At 40.5% G+C, this 17,705-nt stretch overlaps 1 protein-coding gene across 1 annotated transcript in view; it reads right to left on the bottom strand.

The window, feature by feature from the left end:
- Positions 1–13,423, bottom strand: part of si:ch211-266k8.4 (rab GTPase-activating protein 1-like) — a 113,902-nt gene extending 100,479 nt beyond the window's left edge. The window contains exons 1-6 of the mRNA XM_060838652.1: positions 13,414–13,423; positions 12,848–12,938; positions 11,422–11,509; positions 9,448–9,555; positions 5,326–5,518; positions 827–952 (exon numbers count right to left, since the gene is read on the bottom strand). Coding sequence (XP_060694635.1) covers positions 827–952; positions 5,326–5,518; positions 9,448–9,555; positions 11,422–11,509; positions 12,848–12,938; positions 13,414–13,423 — 616 coding nt within the window. The remainder of the gene's footprint in view (positions 1–826; positions 953–5,325; positions 5,519–9,447; positions 9,556–11,421; positions 11,510–12,847; positions 12,939–13,413) is intronic.
- Between the last annotated feature and the right edge of the window lie 4,282 nt (positions 13,424–17,705).

Here is a 17,705-nt window from a genome sequence, read left to right on the forward strand (position 1 = left end):
CTAATAACAGCGTATTGTAATGATGGAGATATTGAGGGTGAGTGAATTATTTATCTATCGAGAGGCAACTTTTCAAAAGCCTTTTTAAAAATCCACATAAATCACATCTATTGCATGACCATCCATGCTTTGTGTTTACATTGTATTCCTGATGAAGGGCTTTTGCCCAAAATGTTGATTTTGCTGCTCGTTGGATGTTGCCTGAATTGCTGTGCTCTTCCAGCACCATTGATCCAGGACCAAGGCAATTGGTTTGGTCAACCAAGATTTCCCCTTGCTTACTATTCATTTGTTGCATTTTTCTTCTGTAGATAGGTTTGGAGGGATATGGGCCGGGTGCTGGCAGGTTGGACTAGATTGGGTTGGGATATCTGGTTGCCATGGACAGGTTGGACCGAAGGGTCTGTTTCCATGCTGTACATCTCTATGACTATGACTATGACTCTCAAGAGGTTGACATGTTATGGCATGAAGCAGGATGCTTAGCTAAACACTGAATATTCTTCCACACTGACTTGACACACTAAGGACCATTTTAACATTTTATAATCAATTGCCTTTAATGACACAAGTTAACAACCATGTGTCATTAAACAAGTTTCCATAACAATTCACAACCACAGGATGTCCCCAAAAGCACTTGACAGCCAACAAAGTTTCTTTTTAAAAAACAAGTATGCACTATTATAATGTGGGAAACATATCAGCCAATTCACATACGAAAAACCCTCTCTCCTCCCTCCCAGTGATGGATAACAATCTCTGGGATACTTACCCTGCATTAAAGACGTACTGAAATGATAGGAGCAATGGTGCTGGCTCTTACCTTGGCAGTAGCCAATCTGGGGATTATACTTGGCATATGCAGAGAGGATCCTGAAGAGTTTTGCCTGTCCTTCTTTTGCCTCTGGATTTTTACCCATTAGGGAACAATGAGTGGGAAATGATCTTTCTGCAAGAAACAAACATCACTATTACAATGTGTGCTTAAAAAAAATTGTCTTTTATATAAAATGACATTTATATTCCATGCTGCAATCAAAAAAAGCTATGAAATACTTATGCCCATAAAAATCATTAGCTTATGGGTTGGTTCCAATAACTGCAGATGAGATGATATAAAACTGAGTGGCTAGAACGTAACAGGAAAGACTAAATAGGTTGAGCTCTTTTCCCAAGATGGAGGGATTACCTAAGAAGAACAAGTAGCAGTCCAATAGAGTAGATACAGGTGTTTCCACTCGTGGGATACCAAAATTATATATCATTGGGGTGAAGCAAGCAATATAGATTTCCTGTAACAAATACACATTAACAATTAAAGATGTGAACATATAAAGATATGAGTTCATAGCATAATCACATTAGTTTGAATAGGATTGCTTAACATAGTCATGTGTATTAACTTGGATTATGAATCATGCAATCAGGTTTGGGTAGAGATTGGGTGAGTAATATGTAATACTTTCATTGGAAAGTATTCTGTTAGAGTGGCCAATTGGAAGCTGTAAGAACAATGTAAAACCTTTCTGTTGCAATAAAATTTGAGCTGCATGCCATTTACTTGACGCACACATCTCCCACGTATGCATGAATAAATGTCTTGTCTGGTTTTAGAGGAAATAAAGGGTTAAACTCACCCAGTCAAACATTTAGGGGCCATAAATATAAAGGTAGTCACTAAGAAAATTCTATTAGAACAATCAAAGGAATTATCCAAGACCGATCAGAGATTCAGACTCTCATTCAAGGGAAGCTAGATGAAGATGAGAGAGAAGGGATTAAGAATGTACAGTACTGATAGGATGAGATGAAGTAGAGTTGAATACAACCATAGCTCAGTTGGGTTGAATAGCCAATACTCTATGTAGTACAATTATATGTAATTGATCTAAAATTCTGCTGTCCACATCCTAACTTTTACCAAACACCAGTTGTGTTCTTTGGCCCAGACTAGCTCAAAGTCCAGTAATACTTGAAGTTTAAAATTCTCATCTACGTTTTCAAATTCCTCAACGCTCTTGCTCTGCTCAGTCTCTAACATTCCTGAAGGAGGGCTCATGCCCGAAACGTCAATTCTCCTGCTCCTTGGATGCTGCCTGACCTGCTGCGCTTTTCCAGCAACACATTTTCAGCTCTGATCGCCAGCATCTGCAGTCCTCACTTTCTCCTCAGTTTCTAACATTGCCTAGCCCTCCAACCCTCTGGGATCTCCGCACTCCTCCAGCTCTAACATTGGCGACTGTGCAGTCAGTTGCTGGGAAACAAAGCTTTGGAATTCTTCCTGTAAAATTACTCCTCCATCTCCCCTTCTTTTAAAAAAGCTCCCAAAAACTTGTGATGGGTGTAAGCTTCTGAGTATAACTCCTGCAAAACATCTTTAAGTGCTGTTTGTGTAAAATAAAACTAAAATGTTTCAATAGTCAAAATACTAAATAATTACATTATGAAATGATTTCAAAGTTGCAAATAATGGCTTGATGAATAGTATTTAATCGAGGTGACCTTCTCATCGCTCTAAAGTAAAATCTTACACAAAGAAACATGAAACAAGAAGGGGGTGTTGGGTCAGGGCTTAAAGTCACATCGTGGTGTGAATCTCTTTTTGCAGCAGCTGTTAGTTCAAACATAATTGGCTCTGTGACTTGCTGGGAGAGTGAATTGATAACGTGTGGGTGTGGGGGAGAGGGGCAAAGAGCAAGTGGGTTAACTGTTGTCATTTGAACTGATTAAGGTTCAAGAAAGAGGCACAGAGCAGAAAATCAGAAGAATTTGAGTCAATCAGCTTCAGAGAGACAAATAGAGAAAAAGGAAAAATTGAGGAAGCAATATAAAAAGGAAACAAGAATAATTTGCAACTGACATTTTCAAATCTCAAACAGACTTATGAGTTATAGGAATCGGATTAATGATTTAAATTAATGGCAAGAAGAGTTAGTACTGTATTAATTATCATTCCATTAAAAGGCACTCAAATTCCAGCCCTAACTTTGCTGACACTATCTTCACTTAAACCCTTGTATTATTCCCAAATTAACACCCTGGTCCTGTACTTCCTGTATTGTTCAGTACGAATACCAGACTTTCATCTTGAATTCATCTATCAGACAGGTACAATGCTAACAAGGTCAGCATATCTAATTGGCTTCAGATAATGGTTGGTGAGCAGTTTTATTGATCAATGTCAGTCTGTAGCATACAGGCACACCTAGGTGTTGTTAAGGAAAGATCTTCAAGATTTTGGCTGTTCTGTTATCTCTCCTTGCCTTGTTAAAAAGTGCAGCTTTGGAAAAGCACAGGTGGTCAGGCAGCGTCTGAGGAGCAGAAGAATTGACGTTTTGGGGATAAGCTCTTCATTAGGAATGCGGTGGGTGTGGGTGTGGGTGAAGGAGGGAGGAGTGGGGGAGCAAGGGGCTGAGATATGAATTGAAGGGAGGATGTGAGGTGGGGGTGAGACAGCTAGGAAGGTGATAGGTAGATGCAGGTATGGGGGTGGTGGTGATAGGTTGGAGTGAAGGGTGGAACAGATAGGTAGAAAGGAAGATTGACAGGTAGGACAGTTCAAGAGGGTGGTGCCAAGTTGGAGGATTGGATCTACTATCTCACCTCCACCATATTTTTATCTCATCCTCCTTCTGCCACGTCCACCCCCCAACCCCAATTCCCGATGAAGGGCTTACACTAGAAATGTTGATTCTTTGGATACCACCTGACCAGTTGCGTGTTTCCACCGACACACTTTTCCACTCTGATCTCCAGCATCTGCAGTCTTCACTTTCTCCTCTCACCATAACCACTCCACACTGCCCTACATCAATTCTATGTCCATTTCAATCATTATGCCCTTGTATTCATCCCAAAAACTTGATACCATCAGTCTTGTAATAATTCAGCTACACTGTTCTCTCTGGAAGCTAGAAATAACAATACTAGATGATAATCCAACAGGTTTATTTGGAAGTACAAACTTTCGGACCGCTACTCCATCAGCGGACAGCTAGTGGGTCAGGATCATAGGGCACAATTTGTATTAAAAGATCAAAGTGTCATGCGACTGATGTGATATCGAACAAATTAGATTGCTGTTAAGTCTTCAAAATAGTCAGGGACTGGTTCGTTTGTTCCACCCACTCACTTTTTTTTCTTTATCACCCACATTTTGACATTCATTAGTCAACCATTGGTGGGACAATATACATGTTCGCCGAGCTGGAAGTTTTTGTTGCAAACGTTTCGTCCCCTGGCTAGGAGACATCATCAGTGCTGTGGAGCCTCCTGCGAAGCGCTTCTTTGATGTTTCTTCCGGCATTTATAGTGGTCTGTCCTTGCCGCTTCCGGGTGTCAGTTTCAGCTGTCCGCTGTAGTGATTGGTATATTGGGTCCAGGTCGATGTGTCTGTTGATGGAATTTGTGGATGAATGCCATGCCTCTAGGAATTCCCTGGCTGTTCCCAGACAGAGAACAGCCAGGGAATTCCTAGAGGCATGGCATTCATCCACAAATTCCATCAACAGACACATCGACCTGGACCCAATATACCAATCACTACAGCGGACAGCTGAAACTGACACCCGGAAGCGGCAAGGACAGACCACTATAAATGCCGGAAGAAACATCAAAGAAGCGCTTCGCAGGAGGCCCCACAGCACTGATGATGTCTCCTAGCCAGGGGACGAAACGTTTGCAACAAAAACTTCCAGCTCGGCGAACAGAACCACTACAACAAGCACCCGAGCTACAAATCTTCACACAAACTTTGGGACAATATACAGTCTAAGCAAGTGTGGCATTAGGTAGCTGTGCATGTGTGCAAGGGTTGGTGGCACAAAAAGTTAAATCCTTCAGTAATTCTTCTTTCCTCTTTGCATGAAGTGTCAGTAATGGTCAATTAGCATGACACCAATCTGCAAGTACTTACATTCTTCCAGACGCCCTTCTACAAACATACTGTGCATTCAAATATATGGACTACAGAATTGTCAGGCAGAACAGGTTCAGCTTCACATTCAACATACGTGATTGTATCCACCACCACCCAAGAACAGAAGCAGGCCAATCAGCCCTTCTAGTCTGCTTCAACATGGCAGGAGCATTCTCCTGTCCTACCTTCAGATCTCATAATTTCCACAAAAATGAAAAAAACATTGATCAATCTCAGTCTAAAAAAGCCTATTGACTGAGGATCCAATGCTGTTTAATGGTACAGAGTTCCAAATATACACACACCCCTCAGTTTAATCTCAGACCTAAGTGTTTAGCCCTTGAGAACTATCACCTGACAAGGAGCATCAAATCCATCATGATCACAAAATTTAGCCACCTTACCGACATCGAGGACAATCTGTCTTAATGTTTCAATGGTGATCTCAGGGTTGCGATTAGCTGTCAGGTTGGGAGCTGTGCTGTCTGTTTCTGTCTTCTCTTTATCTGCATTTTCCAGTGTAGAAATGGCCACCTGCACCCCATACTCATTCACGCCAAGCCTTGCCAGCTGATTGCGCAGTTCCTCCACATACTCCTGCAAGAAATACAGAGTTATTTTTAAACCATGCCATTCTTAAGTTAATTTGTCCTCAAGCATTCCTCAATAAAACACCAGATATGCCTCAGCTGGAGTACTGCATTCAGTTCAGTGCAATACATTTTAGAAAGGATAGTAAACTCTAAGGGAAAGTGGAGAGGGCACTTACTCTCTTGAGAGGGGGAGAACCACAATTAAGTCAAACAGACAGGAGATGCAAGATCAGGGAAAGTTATGCGGAGATGTACATAAATATTAAAAATGGAAGGATTGTTACACACTAAATAAGAGAAACCCTCTTTCCACTGGCTGAAGGTTAGTAACCAGAGGACAACAACTTGAATTTTTGTCATCAGACAAAATTCCTCATCTCAATCCAAAATGGATGACCTCTTACTCCACGATTATGGCCTTTGGTCCTAAACTATCACAAAGGGAAACAACTTCTTTGCAGCCAACTTGTCAAGCCTAAGAACCTTCTATGTTTCAATAAGGTCACCTCTCATTTTTCTAAACTCAAATTAACATCGGTCACACCTATTCACCCTCTCCTCAGAAGAAAATCCCTTTATACCAGAATCAATCTAGATTAAAAAAAAGATGAAAAAACCACAATCATTCAATTTGAGATGTGGTCTTGAATAGTTTTATCAATATCTCCCTAATTCATACTCCATTGCCTTCGAAATAAAGTGCCAATGGTGAATGTGCCTTTGCTATTACCGGCTGAATTTGGATGCTACCTTTTTGTGATTTATGCACAAGGACACACAAATCTCTGTGCTGCAGCTTTCTGCAGTCTTACTCCATTTAAATAATATTCAATTCAATATTTCTTCCTGCCAATGTGCATACCAGACCTTTTCCCACATTATATTCCATCTACCCAAGTCCTTCTATAAACACAGTCACCTTCACTACTTGTCTACCCACCTTCTCTAGTCTTATCTGCAAATTTGGTGGTAGCATATTCATTTGTCATCTATGTTACTAATATAGAACCATTACATCCCCACAGTGTAAAATCAGTCATTTGCCCATCGAGTCCACACTGACTCACCAAAGAGTAGCCCATCCAAACCTACCCCCTATCATATCCCTGTAACCCTGCATTTCCAACAGCTAATTCACTTAGCCTATGTACAACATACATTGGAAATACTTGTGGCCTCACCACAGATCCCTGTTGTACTCCACTTGTTCCAGGTTGCCATCCTGAAAATACTCCCTTTAACCTGCCATTAGTTAGACAATCCTCTATCCATTCTACTAAACTACCCCTAATACCATGCCTTACCTTTTTACACAACCTAGTGTGTGGTCCCTTAAATGCCGTTTGGAAATCCAATACATCACATTGATTGTTTTTCCCTTTATCATGTTACTTCCTCAAAGATTTCCAATTAATATGTTAAACATTTTTTCTCCTTTATTAAGGCATGCTGACTGTTTGATTGTATAATGTATCTCTAAATGCACACCCATTTTCCTCCAACACTGGGGCACATGGATTTCCAGAAGGTATTTGCAATGGTGTTAAACATCAGACTTGCGATGGGAGTTATTGGTCATGGTATAAAAGGGACAATAGCTATATGGATGCAAAATTGGCTGCATGATAGGAAACGGTAATGGTCAGTGGATACTTTCCAATCTGAAGAAAGCTTTATAGTGGACCTTCCTGGGGTCAGTATTGGGATCTTTGCTTTTCCTGGTATATATTCATGATCTAGATCTTTGGGTGAAGGGGACATTGTCAAAGTTTACAGATGACATAAAACTTGGAAGAATTGTAAACGTTGAACAGATGAGTGTAGAACTCAAAGGACATTGACAAGTTGGGGGGGTAGCCACACAGGTGGCAGATGAGGTTCAATGCAAAGTGATTGGGGATGTACTTTGGTTTAGAGAACATTGAGAGACAAGAAAAATAGGAGGTATTAATTCTAAAGTGGGTGCAGGAGAAGAAGGGCAATTGTATACTCGCACAGATCATCGAAGGTGACAGAAAAGGTGGAGACAGCAGTTAATAATGCTTAGAGTGTTCGAAGCCTTATTAATAGAGGAGTAGAGTACAATAGCAAGGAGATGAGGTTGAACTTGTACAAGGTACATATTAGATATCAGCTGCAGTACTGTATATAGCTGTGGGTGTCATATTATAGGAAAGATGTAAATGCATTGGAGATGGAGCAATTTACAAGAATGGTTCCAGGAAAGATAAGCTTCAGTTGCAAGGATAGACTGAAAAGGTTGGGACTGTCCTTGCAGAAGAGGAGGCAGGGAGGAAACTTAATACAGGTTTCCAAATCATAAGGGGGCTAGATCTTGTTCATAAAAGAAAAGTGAATGAGAGAGCATAGATTTAAAGTGATGTGCAAACTAAGCAAGAGCGATGATTTGCAATTGAGGGCTTCAAGAGGGCATCAGATGAATATTTGGATAAACAGTGTGTAGGGTTTCAGGGAAAGGCAGGAGATTGGTACTGGGTAGTAGAACTAGGCAGGTACCATGGGCCAAATGGCCTCCTTCTGCACTGTAACAATTCTGTGATTCTATGACAGATGTGAATTGAACTGGCCTACAGTTAGCTGTTCTTCATCTTCCTTTTTTGACAAGAGGGAGACATTGGCAGTTATCCAATTCTCCGGGACATTTCCATGATCTAAAGATTCTTGGAAGATTACAAGCAGTGCATCTACTAACTCTGTAGCTACTTCCAGTAACATCTTAGGATGCAACCCATCAGATCTTGGAGACTTCAGTCATTAGCCCCATTAGTTTACCTTGTACTTTTGAGACAGTCACCATGCTTCCTTCCTCCCCACTTTAGTGCCCTTGATTAATTAGGATATTTGGAATGCTATTAGTTACGTAAAGTGAAGACTAGTGCAAAATATTTATTTACCTCCCTAGCCATTTCCTAGTTCCCCATTATTATTTCTTCATATTCATTTTCTAAAGGGCCTATGTTCACTTTGGCCTCTCTTTTCACCTATATTTAAAAAGCTATTTCTTTTTAAAAACATTTTACTTGTTTCCCCTCAATTTATATTTCCCTCTAATTTTTATAGCCATATTTCATTGGCTTTTAACATTCTCCTAATCCGCTGATTTACCACTAATTTTTGCCACATTGTATGTTCTTTTTTTGTTTAGCTTGGTACGAACCTCTGCTTCCTTCCTTTATCCCCTTCCTAGAAATCATCTTCATAGGGAGCCTGTTTTGCTAAGAGTCACAAACTATTTTTGCTCAACATCTGCTATTGTTCCTCAATTACCTTTTCTGCTAAATGCCTTTCCTAATCCAACTCTGCCTTCATACCTTTGTAACTACCCTTATTTAAGTTTAGCACATGCTTCTAACCCAAGTTACTCCCCCTCAAACCAAATTTGACCAGGATAGAATCATTGCTCCCCAGGGGATCTTTTATTAAGGTTAATTAAGATTGTCTCACTACATAGTACCAGATCCAAAATAGCCTGAACTCAGGTTGAATCCACAATATATTATTTCAGGAAACAGTCCCAAATACACTAAATGAATTATTCCATGTGGCTTTCTTTGCTAATTTGAATTTCCCCAATTGATATGAAAATCACCTGTGATTAACATACTTTTATTCCCCCAGATATCACGATAGTATTCAGAAGAATAGCAGGGATGTTCTTACCAACACTTGGTAAACATTTGCTGATCAACCAACATCATTAAAATTATAACACTGCTGCACATGAGCTTGCTGTGTGCAAATTAACTATGGTGTTCACTGCCACATAACAATATATTTCAAATGTATTTAGTGTCTGCAAAGGTGGTGAAAGACTGCATAAATGTACATCTCTTTTTGATAATTTCTATTAAATATGATTTTAAAACAAAAAACAATATGCAAACACTGCAGATGAAAAATAGCTTTCTTCACCTGGTAGGTGTGACTGCTACTCTGTTTAGCTAGGTCACTGCCCAAAAGGCATTTCCACAGACGTCCACGTAATTTGATGGGAACACCATCTTCAAGGAAGACATGAATCTGAAATAAAATTTCAGTAAAAAAAAAACCATGAACACTCTCTACAAAGTGATCAAATGCAAAAATCAGCTTAACAAGAATACACAAGGAGTGAATTATTTCACATGTAAGCAGAGATGGGTTTTCTAAAAGATTTCAAACTTTGCATTGAGGGATCAGGATCGACTTCCCCTTCCCTCACACAGAGCAAAGCTAGATCCAGATAGCTCTGTAATCTTTATCACTGTTTAAATATCAAAAATATACAGATGTCTGAGTTAATAAACTCAGCTCATATCATAATTGAGCAGTTTTTTTTTAAAGCCAAAAGAACTGCAGATGCTGTGAATCAAGAATAAAACAGCAGTTGCTGGAAAAGTCCAGCAGCTTCTGTGAAGAGAAATCAGTTAACATTTCAAATCCGGTAACCCTCCTCAGAGCTCAACTTTTTTTTGGTTTGTTTTTACAATTGGAAACACTAAACTGGGATTGGTAAATGGCAATGGTAATGATCGCAATGCTGGATCATTAAAAAAAAATTCATCTGGTTTACCAATGCTCTGGAGTGGAAAGAAAACACCACCTTATTCAGCCTGCGCTTGTGAGAGATTCTGCTCCTCACCAATGGGACTTGCTTCTTAGAAAAGAAAAAAAAACTGAGGATGCTGGAAATCTGAAAAGAAAAAATAGATTGTGCTGGGAGGAGAGACGTACTGGAGTGAACCAAAGAAGAGTCATACTGAACTTGAAACGTTAATTGTTTCTCTCTGCATGAACATGCCATAACTGCTGAGTTTCTTCAGTGCTGGCTTTATCCTGAACTATTAAAATAGTCTAACAAGTTGCCTTGTTGTATCAAAGCTACATGAACCATCCAGCTTGCAGGGGTACATATCTTCTCAAGGGCCATGGAGTTCACCTTTCATTAACATAACAGTACCACAAATTAATAACATGGTTACTATGATTAGTCAATCATTCTAACTTCTATCAATAAGTCAAAACAGACTTAAGACATTAGGTGACGAAATCCTCAAGTGCTGCAGTGTTCTGGGAACTACAGGTCAAAAACTCACTTGCCCCTCCCATGTTCACTGCACTCATTTATTGCCTCATAATTCACTATCTGCCACTCTAAAGTATTACTGTACTTCTTATTGAGAATCAAACTCCCATGTCTCTTCAGGGTTCTCATTGAATACCCTTCAGTCACTGAAATTTCTTCTTTCAGTTTTGAATTTATCCACTTCAAAACTCAGGCTGATGTCCTCTGATTCTATTATTCTGGACAAGGTGAAACAAATCATTACACTTCATTGCACAGTATTTAGCATAAGTCATGTAGTGTTATATTTTGTAGTTTGTGCTCATCATGCCTCCACCATTGTTACTTTGTGACAAACCATGTGAGAGAGATCAGTGGAGGGCCAAGTCACAATCTAATTTACCCCACACCTTTGGGTTTTGGAATGACGTAGCCACTGCTTGACCCTTACCTACATGCAGAAAGATTAGAAAATTTGCAGGCTGGCAATTCATGGGATGAAATCAATTACTTCCATGTCATCATGTAAACAAATTGCAAAATAATCCAAAATTGATCTTCTTGAAAGAACCAGTGAGTTGGCATTAAGATTACTCAGTATTTACAGCCAGAAGAAAGAAACAAATAGTCTATAAATTCCTCAAAAGGAGCAAAATCACGAGTATTTTTAAATTTCTTTTTACAGGTCAGTCCAGACCTGAGCTTCATTCACAACCTCATCTGAGGGATAACGGAGGTAAGGAAGGAAAGAAAACATCACATTTATGTGAAACATGCTTACAACTGGCACACAACATTTTAAAAGAAAAAACATTTTTAGTAGTTTGCAATATTCCCTTTACCTTTTCCATGCATGATGCACCAGCCTCATTCCAATTGCTAAGCATTTTCTGCCATGATTCCAGCTTGGAAGCACTGACATTTGGGTAGCTGTGAACCGAGGTACAAGAGGTTAATCCATAAGAACAGAGCGAGACAGAAGGAGACACGCAGGCAGACAGGAGAGAGATGGAGAAGGGCACTGACAAAGGGTTCATGAGGACAGACAGAGAGATTGGAGAGAAGTACATGAGAGTTAAACAGACACAGACAGAGAGAAGAGGAAAAGATAGACAGGACGTGATTAAAGGAGAAAATAAGAAATAAATCAAGAAATGGAGAGAAAGAGAGCACGCATAAACATTTTAAAAATAATGCTGTATCTTTCAGAACCTTGTTACCCATGGTCACATTACAACCAATTGGGTACAGTCACACTTGTAACACAAAGAAGCCACACAGCCAACTTATGAACTGAAAGCAGCCAAAAAGCAATGACATACATATACAGATAACCAGGTAAAATTTACTTGCTCTTCTCCAAAATGGCATCATAGGACCCATCTGAGTGTGAGAGCAGGGCCTTGGTTTCATCCACATGGTAGCATTTCTGATAGTGTATTATCCAGATTGACATGCCCTTCGATCTCTGCCTGGGTGTAGTGAGCTTACTACAACTAAACCATGGTTGATATAACAGATGAAAATAATCCCTGGTATAGTGTAGAAACAAGTGACAAATTGCCACCCCTTTTAAACATTCACATCCCCAAATTAGCCTTTCGAAATCAAATCGAAAAGATCTGGCAGAGTGTAAAATGGAAGGCCAATGTGTTGTGTATTGCTACAGAGAATTTCATCACCATTAGTTTTATATTTTCCACAAATTGTTGAAGAGCGTACATCACTTTCGATTTTAGTTCATAGATTTTGTGAACTCCTCAAAGTCCCAGAAGGGTTTAAAGTAGCAATCCAGATAAACTTAATGCTTTCTTAATTTTGCATACTAATGAGACTCAGAAGCGTGTGACCATTTTTCAATGGAAATTGTGCTGTCCCATAAAATTCTGGGCTATGTTTAGGGGCACAGGACAAAAGAACACAATTTAGCCTCGCAAACTGTCCGACCATTCAGTGAAATCTGTAACTTCATCTTTCCCCCATTATCATTAAAGATTTTTGTTCAGACTGTAATCAATTTCAGTTTTAAAATTAAGACCTGATCGAGATGCTATTGTCCCTTACTGAAGTAAATTCTAAAACTCTACCAGCCTTCGCATGAAGCGCTGGCTCCTAATTCCACTCCCTGAACGCCTTGGTTTTAAATTGATTTTATTGGAAACCCCACTCTTCGACTTTGGAAAATGGAAACGGAAACTACTGCCAGTTCCAATGAACATATAATTGCTAGTGGACACATTTCGCGTTCTGATTTCAGAGTAAGCTCACGTTGCGTAAAAACTGCCGGGCGATTGCATCTGCAGTAGCTTGCACTTGCAACCGTTCACGCTATTAGTATTCTTTCCGCATAACGAAAACACTGTTGCCAGAAAGGGAAGTCACAGATTCAAACCACTTTCAATAGTTGCACCATTCGATTAATTACGACCTTGCCTTGTCGCGGTTGAGATTAACAAACCGCACGGATTTCTCACTGGAACACTGAATGAGACTGTCGAATACACTGCACAATAGTGACAGTTGCGGAACTGAGTAGCTGGCTGTATACCAGCGACTCAACCCAGTCCTCAAACAGGCAATAAAGCCGACAGGGCATTCAGCGGCCAACATGATTCCCGGTAGGAATCCAGTTTTCCTGCAACAGGTGCGCCTGCCCTGTCCCTCAACTACAACCAACCAATTCTCTCTGAACTGCAGTCTTGATTCAAAAGGTTACTGCAGGCTCTTTTCACTTGTATGTTTTTTGTTTATGGTTGTAGCTTTGTATAATTGATCGTAGAAGTGAGATTCGGGGTCTGAACCTTGGGCAGGGTTATTAAAGGACAGACACTTGCCTGTATTCATGGCTGCGGTGTTCCTGCTTCCACTTATCGCAATGCCTCCGAAACACCGCGAAGCCAAACTGGTCGAAGCCCAGCACACATGGCTTCTCGGTCGAACGGCTGCTCATATTGGCCCGGGAACCAGTTTCTTAATTTCCAAGCCCTTCCCCAGCCCAAACAACACCAAACTCCCCTACAGCCGCTGCTCCCCAGTCAAATCAAAAGCACTTTCGAATCCAGCGCCACTGCCCCCTGCCACGCCCCCAATCTCTCCGGATTGGACAGGACGTCTGATTGACAGCGGCTGTCCGACCAATAGGAAGCCCCACCGATGTTGAGTGGGCCCAAACTTGCAGCCAAGCTTAGGCTTTTGTTACTCTGATTTCAGGAAGAAAGAAGGAGAGTATTCTCCTGCTTACAACACCTCCTCCCATTCTTTTCCAAAACTATATATGTTTTGCTTGCCAAAATCTCTTCTCCTCCAATGTTCTCACTGCACGCTGTAGTCATGGAGCTGTCCAGATGCAAACAGTTGGGGACAGGGAGAACAGTAAATCCATACACTCCTTATGTGTGATACCCGCACAACATACATCCAGGTCTTAACTAAGTTAAGGTGGCAGTTTAATCAAAGGATGTGATACATTTGATATTAATATATTTTAATCTCATATTTATCAATTGATGCATTTCCACTGTAATGACATCACAATGACAGTAACATCACCAGTGGCTTTAATTTTAAGCTTTAAAATAAACATATTTCATCAGATGCACAGTATCCAAATAAAATTAAGGTTTTCTGTTTATAATTTCGATCGTGATTACTTTAAATACATCTTGTTCCCTAATAACATATGATTACAAGCTTGAGATTGCTGATAATGAGAATGGAACATAGAGTCATAGAGTCATAGAGATGTACAGCACAGAAACAGACCTTCGGTCCAACCCGTCCATGCCAACCAGATATCCCAACCCAATCTAGTCCCACCTGCTAGCACCCGGCCCATATCCCTCCAAACCCTTCATATTCATATACCCATCCAAATGCCTCTTAAATGTTGCAATTGTACCAGCCTCCACCACTTCCTCTGGCAGCTCATTCCATACATGTACCACCCTCTGCGTGAAAAAGTTTCCCCTTAGGTCCCTTTTATATCTTTCCCCTCTCACCCAAAACCTCTAGTTCTGGACTCCCCCACCCCAGGGAAAAGATTTTGTCTATTTATCCTATCCATTCCCCTCATAATTTTGTAAAACTCTGTAAGGTCACCCATCAGCCTCCGATGCTCCAGGGAAAACAGCCCCAGTCTGTTCCGCCTCTCCCCATAGCTCAATCCTGGCAACATCCTTGTTAATCTTTTCTGAACCCTTTCAAGTTTCACAACATTATCTCCCAACTCCTATACTCATATATAAAGTAAAGCATACCAAACACCTTCTTCACTATCCTATCTACCTGCGACTCCACTTTCATGGAGCTCCAAGGTCTCTTTGTTCAGCAACACACCCTAGGACCTTACCATTAAGTGTATAAGTCCTGCTAAGATTTGTTTTTCCAAAATGCGGCACCTCGCATTTATCTGAATTAAACTCCATCCGCCACTTCTCGGCCCATTGGCCCATCTGGTCAAGATCCTGTTGTAATCTGAGGTAACCTTCTTTGCTGTCCACTACACCTCCAATTTTGGTGTCATCTGCAAACTTACTAATTGTACCTCTTATGCTCGCATCCAAATCATTTATTAAATTGACAAAAAGTAGTGGACCCAGCACCGATCCTTGCTGCACTCCACTGGTCACAGGCCTCCAGTCTGAAAAATAACCATCCACCATCACCATCTGTCTTCTACCTTTGAGCCAGTTCTGTATCCAAATGACTAGTTCTCCCTGTATTCCATGAGATCTAACCTTGTTAACCAGTCTCCCATGTGGAACCTTGTCAAACATATAGATCACATCTACCGCTCTGCCCTCATTAATCCTCTTTGTTACTTCTTCAAAAAACTCAATCATCTTGTGATCTATCTGGTAAATAGTATCTGCACGATATGTATCTCCTTTCTGGATGCCAAATCTTCTCCATCAGAGTCCAGCTATCGCTGCCAGCAATTTTAGTGCCCAAATATTTGACAGTAAAAAGTGAGGTCTGCAGATGCTGGAGATCAGAGCTGAAAATGTGTTGCTGGTTAAAACGCAGCAGGTCAGGCAGCATCCAAGGAACAGGGAATTCGACGTTTCAGGCAAAAGCCCTTCATCAGGAATCCTGATGAAGGGCTTTTGCCCGAAACGTCGAATTCCCTGTTCCTTGGATGCTGCCTGACCTGCTGCATTTTAACCAGCAACACATTTTCAGCAAATATTTGACAGCTTTACTTTTGTTTTAATTGTGCTTTGGATGTGGAGATTATTACGCAAGCAGTTGCCTCTGCAGAAGGGGCACTTCTTCAAAGGCCTGTAGACTACAAAATCATAAAGTTCCACAGCATGGAGACCCTTCAGCTTTTCATGGCTGCACCAGTCATGAAGTATTATAACCATCTATTCTAGTCCCATTTTCCAACACTTAATCTGTATCCTTGTTTCCGATGTCACTTCAAGAGATTATCTTATTTGACAGTTCCTGACCCTACCACCCTGTGAATTCCAGATACCTGCCACGCTCTTCATGAAATAATTCTTCCTTAACTCCACACGTTCCTTCCACCCTTTTTATCTAAAATTAATGCCCTCTGATTATTGATGCCTCCACAAAACAAAAATGGTTCTTCCAGGATATCTGGTCAGCATGGACAAGTTGGACTGAAGGGCCTGTTTCCATGCTGTACATATCCATGACTCTATTTACCCTGAATTTGTCCCTCAGAGTTTTGTACACCTTAATAAGGTTCCCCTCAGGCTTCTCTGTTCCAAGGAAAACAACCACAACCTATCTTCATAAATGAAACACTCCAGCCCTGTCAAAATCCTGGTGAATTTCCAATGCAATCATATCATTCCTACAGTATGGTGACTACAATTATGCACGGTACTCCAGTTGTGGCATAACTTATACTTTTCTCACATGTTTCCATTTGCCACAATTCTGCCCATCTGACCACCACATCAATATTGTCCTGTCATCTAAAGTTTTCCTCCTCACTCTTAGCACACTTCCAATTTCTAATCAGAACTGTTCTGAAGAAGGGTCACTGAACTTGAAACATTAGCTGTTTTTATTCAACAAGAGCTGCCAAATCTGCTGAGTTTCTAAAGCGATTTGTTTTTGTTTCAGACCTTCAGCACCCGTAGTTCTTTGTTTTACTTCAACCAATGGAATAAGGTTTATTTATTTAAAATCTTTCTCACTTTAAACACATCTAGTCAACATCCCATTAGCTTTCTCAGTTCTAACAGGAATAGCCTCATTTCCCCAGTCTACCCATGTAACCAAAATCACTCAATCCCAGGACTATTACAATAAATTTATAGTGCACTTTCTAAAGCCTTTATTGACCTGGCAACAACATTGTTAATGTGTTACTTTATCTCTAGTTTGGCCTGGCATAGCGGCCTCCCGGTCTGGTGTAGTGACCTCCCAGGGCAAACTCCTGGTGTAATGGGGCAGCCCCTTGGTGTGGGTTCTCTCAACCCAGCATGACAGTCTGGAGCGATATCCTGGCCTCATGATCCTCAAGGTGAAGCTTGGCATGGTCTGTTGCCAGAGCAGACTGAAGGCTTGGTGCCAACATGGTATGGGTTGGAAGAACGCTGTTCTGGACTTTTATTTCTGCAACACTGGACATTTAAATTCTCTATTTCCTAAGATTTTGTAACTAAAGATGCAGTACCTAGGTACTTTGTACTTAAGATGCAAGTGGTGATGTATAAACTTTTCATTATACTCCTTGAGTGTATGTGACGATAAAACTAATTCAATTCTTTTCATCTTTCTATCAAGACAAGTTCTTAGCAGTATACAGCTCCTGGAAGATACACATGTTTGTATCAATGTTAATTCCCCTTTGATTTCTTTATCCCTTTTCTGTGCACACTCATTGCTTCTTCAAAAGGAATAAAGATTATTGGGAATGCAGTCCCCTGGGAAATCATAGGCTTTAATTTATGTCATTGCACCTGATAGCATGAATTGACTCTGAGTTGAGCGAAGAGCAAGAACCTAAATCATTATCAATATTCATGAAGTTTCATTTTGCTGAATCACTGGCATGCTTAACAATTATCTTAGAGACTCACCTCTGTCAACTTCCATGATGCATAAATCAATGGGTTAAGATTAAACAGCAAGGCTCTCAGCATTA

The sequence above is a fragment of the Hemiscyllium ocellatum genome, chromosome 18 (assembly GCF_020745735.1).
Source record: "Hemiscyllium ocellatum isolate sHemOce1 chromosome 18, sHemOce1.pat.X.cur, whole genome shotgun sequence".
Lineage (NCBI taxonomy): Eukaryota > Metazoa > Chordata > Chondrichthyes > Orectolobiformes > Hemiscylliidae > Hemiscyllium > Hemiscyllium ocellatum.